Source organism: Nematolebias whitei, chromosome 16, assembly GCF_014905685.2.
Source record: "Nematolebias whitei isolate Nwh7 chromosome 16, NemWhi1, whole genome shotgun sequence".
NCBI lineage: Eukaryota > Metazoa > Chordata > Actinopteri > Cyprinodontiformes > Rivulidae > Nematolebias > Nematolebias whitei.
Genome location: NC_056513.1, coordinates 3,913,076 through 3,921,803, shown reverse-complemented (window position 1 = coordinate 3,921,803; position 8,728 = coordinate 3,913,076). Strand labels below are relative to the sequence as shown.

The 8,728-nt window shown below is 38.0% G+C and overlaps 1 protein-coding gene across 1 annotated transcript in view; it reads left to right on the top strand.

Annotated features, from left to right (window-relative positions):
• The first annotated feature begins 3,344 nt into the window (after nucleotides 1–3,344).
• LOC119423029 (ribosomal protein S6 kinase beta-2-like) overlaps nucleotides 3,345–8,728 on the top strand; it is a 39,372-nt gene continuing 33,988 nt past the window's right edge. The window contains exons 1-6 of the mRNA XM_037690440.1: nucleotides 3,345–3,542; nucleotides 6,936–6,990; nucleotides 7,194–7,231; nucleotides 7,303–7,417; nucleotides 8,511–8,579; nucleotides 8,693–8,722. Coding sequence (XP_037546368.1) covers nucleotides 6,937–6,990; nucleotides 7,194–7,231; nucleotides 7,303–7,417; nucleotides 8,511–8,579; nucleotides 8,693–8,722 — 306 coding nt within the window. The 5' untranslated portion in view covers nucleotides 3,345–3,542; nucleotide 6,936. The remainder of the gene's footprint in view (nucleotides 3,543–6,935; nucleotides 6,991–7,193; nucleotides 7,232–7,302; nucleotides 7,418–8,510; nucleotides 8,580–8,692; nucleotides 8,723–8,728) is intronic.

Sequence of the window (8,728 nt, the reverse complement as noted above, 5' to 3'; positions counted from 1 at the left end):
TCCATCCATCATCCATCCATCCATCATCCATCCATCCATCATCCATCCATCCATCCATCCATCCATCCATCCATCCATCCATCCATCCATCCATCCATCCATCCATCCATTTGTTCTTCCATCCATCCATCCATCCATCCATCCATCCATCCATCCATCGATCCATCCATCCATCCATCCATCCATCCATCCATCCATCCATCCATCCATCCATCCATCCATGGGGATGACTGGTGTCTACAGTATATCCAGTTTTGCTGCCTGTATATTAATTGGTTGTTGGTGAGATTGTGGCAGTTTCAGAGAAGCTTCGTTACATCCACATCTAAGCTTCAGCATGTTGGCCGAATCCCCAGGATGTAAAGTTGGAGCAAAGACAGGCAGCAGAGGAAGATTTTGAGAATGAAAACACAAAAAACTTCAAGGAAAGGCAGTTGTGGAGAAAAAAGGTCTGCCATCAAAACGTGTGACAATCAGCGGATCTAAATATCTTTACAAAACAAATCTACAAATCTCAGGTTTCTGCATCAAAATCACAAAACATCTCTTTAAATGAGCGTACCGTAAAGCCTGGTCGCCCTTCCAACTATCACACGTGTGTTTACATTTGCAATACAGAAGTAAAGGCCCAGATCTCCTTTTTCAACCCCAGCGATCCTTAGAGCCAGAGACCGGTTCATCAGGCTCGCCGAGTGCCGAGGGCTGAGCTGGAAACCTGAGAAAACACACCTGCCGTCATTAGTGTTGACATAATACAGCTCTGGCACAACAAATACAAGGATCTTCTTTGATTTAACATTCAAAACGAATATATATTTTAAACCTTCGGCTGGTCGGCCTGCTCTGAGGCTAGCACAGAGGACCACGGTTGGCGTGAGATCTGGGTTTTGCTTCAGCCACGTTGTGCCGTAGAGGTAGGAGACGTTACAGCCCAGAGTGACGTTAGAACCAAAGTGGACATGTTGGACCTCAGCAGCTGGGGCAAACAGCCCCAAAAACCCTGTCATGGTCATAAAACCTAGATTGGGCCAAACAGATTTGTTTCACCAAAATAAAATATAACAGTACAGAAGCAAACAAAGATGTTAATGCATACATTAATCAAATGAAAAAATACCAGTAAAAAAAGCATAAAGTATAGAATGAATGGTACAAAGTGGAATTATTAAACACAAGATGCAGATTCAACAATTCAACTCATTGTATCTGAAACGATTCCTGACAACTTGTGGATCTGGACTCTAAAGACCGCCATAAAACAAGGAAAGCCAGTGAACACCTCACACACAGGAGCGCCATAAAGGGGAAGCACACAGGGGCAATGGCCACCCATAAAATAATACGTGGAGGTGCCACTGCTCAGACACTCTCACCTACGAATGATTTAAAGTTACCAGTGTAAGAAGACGTATGTTTTCAATTTGTGGGATGAAAACAAAGTACCGGATGAAAATCTTTGAAATCATGGAGAGAACACGCAGACTCCATCCAGAGAAAGTCTCAGAGTCAGGTGTTTAACTGACAACCTTCTTGCTGAGAAGCGACAGCTCTACCAACTGGTCCTCTGTGCCCCAGAGGCAGCATGTTTAAAGCAAACAGAGCAGGGCCCAAAATAGACCCTTGAGGTACATCACAATAAATATGTGCAGGGGAAGACTTGTATTTCCCAAAGAGACAGAAAAAGACTATAATAATAATAAAAATATTAGAAATAATCAAATGAAAATGTAAGAGAGACTTCATGCCACTCGTGGATCTTTTCTTCTCATCAGTCCGTCCAAATGATTTAACTTGAATTTACTTTAAATTTACATTTCTGTGTATAAGCAGCTGAAATTAGGCTAATTTGTTACTTACAGATAAGAATGGTGGTAACGCAGCACGTCCTCATGTTGTTGATTCTGTTTTGAGTTTTTGACACTTCGACCAGACCACATCCTTTAACCATTCAGAACCCACTGTTTCCACTGAAAGCCCACGTATCTTTCAGCCTCTTTCAGCCTCTTTCAGCTTTCAACACAACTAGATTTCCTTATTTCACCTGGCGGATGGCAAGGTTTTATCACAGAAACATAAACAGTTCTTGGAAATTTTATTTTGAAATTTACAATGTCGGATTTTTATTATGTATTTGATTTTTTAAATTTATTTATTTTATTTTGATTTTAAGTTAAATGTGTTCATTTTAGTTTGCAAGTTTTCCTCTCGCTTAACATTTTCTATTGTTTATTGTTTGTAATGAACATTTATTACAGATACGAGTTTTGTTTATTAAATATTATATTAAAATGTGCTTTGAGTTAAAACAAAAATTCACAGGAAATAAAATTCACTGTACTGGCAGGTAATGTGAAAGTAACACTAAATAAAAAAAAAAAAAAAACAACAACACAGATACAATGGAAACAAGTACACTTTAAAATAAATGGTTTTTGGCCTGATTTGCTGAACTGTTGCCAAGTAAATAAATAAAAAAAACTTCCCACAATATTAATGTAATTATTTTCTGCTGTATTTGTGGGATTTAAAAATTGCCTTTTTATGCTTCCTTTTGCAGCTTTTCTGAAGGAGTCATATTGTTTTTGTAGAAATATTAAATTAAAATTAAAACAACATTTAGCAACCTTATCAGAATGCAGTGTTTGTGCTTTCACATGAGGCATTGTCCATTTTTATTTTTTGTATTAATAATAAGTATAAAAAATGTTCATACTGGATAAGGAGAAGAGAGTATTTTTTATTTGTGTAAAAAATATTAAATACAAGGAAAAGGCTGCCCATTCAACTTCAGGATCTGAAGTTATCAATAATGTTTTTAGATATTAATAAAGTAGAATTAATTTCTTCTTTGAAATATACATCCGTCCTTTCAGATCATAAGCAAGGATAGGCACATTAATAATAATAATAATAATAATAAACTACCATAAACACAAAAGATCGTCAAAAGGCTCGGGTTTCCATTTTCTGTTTAAGAAACATTACTTTCATGCAGTTAAATAATTTTTTGTGTAACATTTGAAATTATTTAAATGGTGGGCAGTGAAGCTGACCCAACCACTGGGTCAGTCTTTTTGACCCAACCATTGGTCAGACTGACCCAACAGCAGTTTTTAGTGTCAATACACCTCTATCTAGAAATGATTGGAATAAATAAATACGATAAGTAAACAAATAAACATATATAAAATTATATAAATAAAAAAAAACTAAATCACACAATATCAACAACACTTGAAGAGACTTGTTCATTCATCAAATGATAAAAAAAAAAGAGTTTGTTTTGGTTCCTTTTCCTGTAGCCCCGCCCCGCTCGATGACGCAGGTGCGTAAAGTTGAGCCTTTACGTGACCACGTACGTCCTCAGCGCGCAGCTGTTTCCGGCTGCTGTGTGAGTGACAGGAGCCGCCAAACTCTGTTTTTATCATCTGTTAACTGAAGAGCCATGACAGACACGAGTCACTGTGATTAAAAACTTTTTCATCTTTACAGCGACGGACTGAGACCACCGAAGATCCGCCGGAAGGAGACTTTATTCACAGGTGAAAGTCTTGTTAGCGTTAGCATGTTTAATTTTGGCTTTGTTGGCTTCCTACCTGTCAAACTAGCTGTTAGCTGTTAGCTACTTTCTGACAAACAGCTTGTATCAGCTCAGCTGTTTGGTGAGGATAACAGCTGGTTCAGGGTGTTATCTCTGTTACCCACCTTTATGTTCACGCTCTGTTTGTGTTTATCCTGGCTGCTAATCCAGAAACATTAATAACTAATGAATAATAATAGTTTTATCTCCATGGGCAGTCACTTCAAATGTTACTGGAGTTATTTCTGTTTTTTTTTTATTATCTGATCCAAGACCCTGTAAAATAAAACGGGTTTAATACACAGAGGGAAACTTAAATTATCTGTTGTTATTTGAATCTAACGAGGGAGAACTTCAGATTAAAAGGGCCATTTCATTTCTTTTAGTCTCTAGACCAGATTAAACTGGCTCCAGATTATAAGAAATATACCTGAAATTATCAATTAAATATAGAGTATCCTACAGAAGGTAAAGGTTCTTAAAAATGCACTTTGGGGTTTGGAAAACTTTAATTAAAACTGTAAAATATCATGAAAAATGACTTAATTTTTTTTTTTTTAACAATTAAATAAAACATATCTCAATCTTTACGTTATGTAAAACCTGGAATAAATTATTACAGATTATACAGTCTCATTAAAACACGGTTTGTTAAATCTTTATTCTAATGGTGAAATTTAGTAGTTAAATTTGTCCCAATCTTAGCTTGAAATTGGCTCAGTCAAGCCAAACAATAGCTCTGTCTGTAATATTGCCCACATTTTCATAGATTTTTTTTAATGCAAATAAAAGAAATTTAACAAACAAAGAAAATATTTAAAACTTTTTATTAAAAAAACAAAGCAAACATGATTTCCTAAGAGCTGCTAGCTGTAAACTTGACATACAACTGATCTACTCTAGTATTTAGTTAGTTTTTCTCAAGATTTGACAAGTTTTCAGCTAACTGCTCTTTGAGAATCACCCTGTTGATGCAAAAATTCCAAATTTCTGTTGGTCAGACTGTTATATTTAGTGTTATTTGCAGATTCAACTAAAGGAATAGGAACCTACAGTTCTTTGTGTCGGTCTGTTTTGTGTCAACACAACTGATTCATCCATTCTGTTGTCAGATGATTCATAGGTCGGAGTTAAGCAGCCAAACAAATGAAACAAACATCTCGTTGAAAATAGTCCAGTTCTGGACTGAAAAGCAGCCAAAGTCCAGATTAATATCTCAAAAGACCTTCAGACTGCTTTAAAATATTACAACGATGTCTGGCCGCTCAGAAACCAAATTTAAAGAGACAAAATTCTGATTAGGACGTTAAAAGAGGCTGAGCAGCAGCGAGCTCTCAGGCGTGGCCCTATCAACGAACAACATGCTGCGACGCTCGACTTTTTCAGGTTCTGTCCTGTTGGATGCTGACTGGACTTTTCTTTGTGTCTGTAACCGCCAAACAATGTGCTCCACCTGAACTACAACCGCTACGACTCCTGAACTTGTAACAGTTTGCGCCCATCAGGCTTCTCTCTGTTCTGTTTGGATGTTTGAGTGAGAGGTTTTCAGTCTGGAGGTTTGGATTTTATTAATCAGATGTTTTGTGGCCTAGATGCTGGAGATGACAAATGAATTCAAGTTATTGTTTTATGCATTTTAGCTAACAAAGGCAATTAGACGCTTTTCACTCACTAAGGCAGTGAGCAAATTTTAAATTAGTAACCTGTTTATATAATTAGATGTACCAGATTTAATCAAAATGTTGATGTTTCTAAGATGTTTGTAGATATTAGTGCATATCTATATATCTAGATATATTATCAGTATATTAGATTATACAGATATAGTTATTCTTGACCATCTGCGAGATCAATATAGTTCTTTCCTTATCGTGCAACACACTGGAGTCCTAGACTAATAAAAGTGCATGTGATTCTTGTTTTGAAACAACCTAAGTTTAGTTGGTTACAGAATCCCATCACCTGCTGGTTTTGTAAAGACTGTCTCCACAGGTGCTTCTAAAAAAATAGAATATGGTGAAAATGTTAGTTTTTTTTTTCCCATCATTCATTTCAGAAAGTGAAACTCGTTTATTACATAGATTCATTACACACAGAGTGAAATATTTCAAGACTTTATTTCTTGTAGTTTTGATGATTATAACTTACAAATAATGAAAAAAAAACAAACAACTGGCTGTAACTACCGTCCCCACCATTGCACCCACCCTGTATTAACTGGTTAACTGGACATCATTAACTTCACGCAGACTCTCTCACTGGTACATTTTCATCTTTAAATCACTTCTTGGTCTGCTGCCTTCATACATCTACTACATGTCTCTGCGTGAGTGCAGCTACAGCGTGCGCTCTCAGGACATCATTACCTGCAGTGTCCCCTCAGTGAGGACTGAACTAGACAAAAGGGCCTTCTCCTACTCCGCTCCTGTTTCTTGGAATATCTTACAAAAAGATCTGAAACTCTCGACCTTGACCTTTCTAAGTGGCTTCAAACATCTGCTAAGTTCATGAGAAAAACCAATGCAGACGTGTTCCTGTTTTTAGTTTTCTACACCACTTTACAACCTAGCTGTTTTGGTTAATTTTTTAATACCATTTTCTTTCACTTGTTCTTCTCAGTTTGTTTACTTTCTTTCATAATTGTCTGTTGTTGTCATCATTCTTTGTTAAGATCAGGTCTCTCTTGTAAATGAGTCCCCGAGGCTCAATGGGATTAATCCGCATAAATAAAGGTTGAAAAAAAAAAAAAAAAAATCAGTGTTTTAGAAAGTTAGAATATTCCACAGCCAGCTTTTGGTACCTACAGTATGTCAGTGTGGGTCGGTGCCGAGTCCTACTGGAAAATGAAGTCATCTCCATAAAGCTCGTCAGCAGAAGGAAGCATGAAGTCTCTAAAATGTTCTGGTAGATGCTGCGTTGCCTGTGGACAAAACCCAGTGAACCAGAACCAGTAGTGGCCATGGACCCAAACCATAACTGACTGTGGAAACTTCACTCTGGACTTAAAGCAACGTGGATTCTGGACCTCTCCACTCCATGAACATTTACTTTAATCTGAAAAGAGGACGTTGAACCACTGAGAGACAGTCCAGTTGTTTTATCTTCAGCAGTTAAGACACTTGTGACGTCGTCTCTAGTTCAGGAGTGGCTGGACTTGAGGAATGAGACATTTGTAGCTCATGTCCTGGAGTTAATCAGCTGATTATGAATCAATATAAAATATGAGTTTCTGAAGTGACTGACAAAAACTTGAACTTTTTCAGATGTGCCTGTAGTGAAACCAGAGCAGACTTCAGGTTTAATCTTCTAATCTTGAGGCGTTCGCTGGTTAATTGTTTGCCTGTTTGTGTTTCAGCATGGCGGGGGTGTTCGACATCGACATGGAGACGGAGGACGTCAGCGACACAGAGGTTTGTAGTTTAAAGACGCTGCAGCTCATTCAGGTTCACGTTGGACCTCTCGGTAAACATCTTAATTTAAACAAACCTAAAACACTCTCAGGACACTTTGAGTAAACATCAATAAACATTTAGACGGAGCATAAAGTCGCTCCGTCACATTAAACTTCTTTAAAATCCACCCTGTTTTCATCACGCCTCCCCTCTTTGTATAGGACGACGCCTGTGACCCGACTGGGCCAGAACCCGAGAAGTGAGTTAAACATACACTTTAGTAAATTTATTTTGTTGAGCCGATGTCAGAGTAATGAGTTGCCCTGGCAGCGTTCAGACAGAAGAGGTGGAGCTGACCAGTGAGATCGTCAACAGAGACAGCGAACGGGTCGGGCCGGACTGTTTCGAGCTTCTGACTGTTTTGGGTAAAGGAGCGTACGGAAAGGTGAGCGTGTGACCGAGCACACTGGTTAATAACTGACCGCCATTTTGCTTTTTAGTGACATTTGCACCCTCCTTTGTTCTCCAGATTTCTCAGAAATGTGAAAGTGGTCAGTTCTGTAGACTTTCTGCAGGCTTTCAAATTAATTTTTAAAACTCCACACAGTTTCAATGACCGTATTCAGCATTATTTGACTGAACTTTAACAGTCTGAGGATTTGAAAATGACCAGACAGTTCATGAAAACTACTTGGTGTATCCTGAATAGAGCAGTGTGTTCTGAAAAATTGACACAAGCTGAAAAAGAAGTGTTAAAATAAGAAGCTTCAGGTCTAACCGAGCACACGAACAGCCTCTGAACGTCATGCAGTGGTGGAGTTTCCAAGGCCAAGATAAAACTGTCTTCTGGGATGATTTATAAAAGAAAGAACAAATAATAATGCAGTTGCAGCTCACAAGTTCAGCAGAGTGAACTTTGCTGAATAATTTTCTTTAAAGAATAAGTAAAATGCAAATCACAGAGTATAAATCTACACGGGGCTCTTGTTTGGACGTATTGGACCCACGAGCCAATCAGGTTCCTGGATGTTTTTCCCCCAAGTTTGCTTGATTAGAAGTTACAACAAAAGGTCTAAATAAAACATTCTTATTTGCAAGTAATCTAAATACATTTGGGTTCAGAAGCATAAGTTCTTTACAATCACTCGTAACATAACAAAAAGCACAAGTATGAACGTTCGTCCGCATAATATCCATCACTGGCCGCCTTCATGACGCATTTTAAAACAAATGTCGCAGGATGTGTTGGCTCAGAGTACGTGTTCAGTGCGACTCTCAGCTACTACCACACCTGAAGAAATGGGAACAAATAGTGTTTTTGTCACCGGCTGCTGGTAACAAAGAACCTAAATATATATTTTGTCTGAAAATACAAGAAAACAAACTGAGTGATGAAGCTGCCAAAATAAAATAAAAACCTTCATAAAGTCTGCCGAGCTGTGGATCACTAAAAGATTACAGGAAGTCTGGCTGATTTAAAAGAAAATCAACACAATTAGGACCAAATCAAGACTTTGGACTTTTTCATTTTTTATAAGGTGTTCCAGGTGAGGAAGGTCCAAGGAGCCCAAGCAGGAAAAATCTTTGCTATGAAGGTTCTGAAAAAGGTACTGACTGGCTGCACTCCATCCTGTCCTCCTTCCACTTGTTTACTTTCCTCCCCCATCTTTGTTTCTCCCTCTTTAAACACCCGACCTGCTGCCGTATTCGTCTCTTACAGGCTAAAATCGTGTGTAACGCTAAAGACACGGCGCAC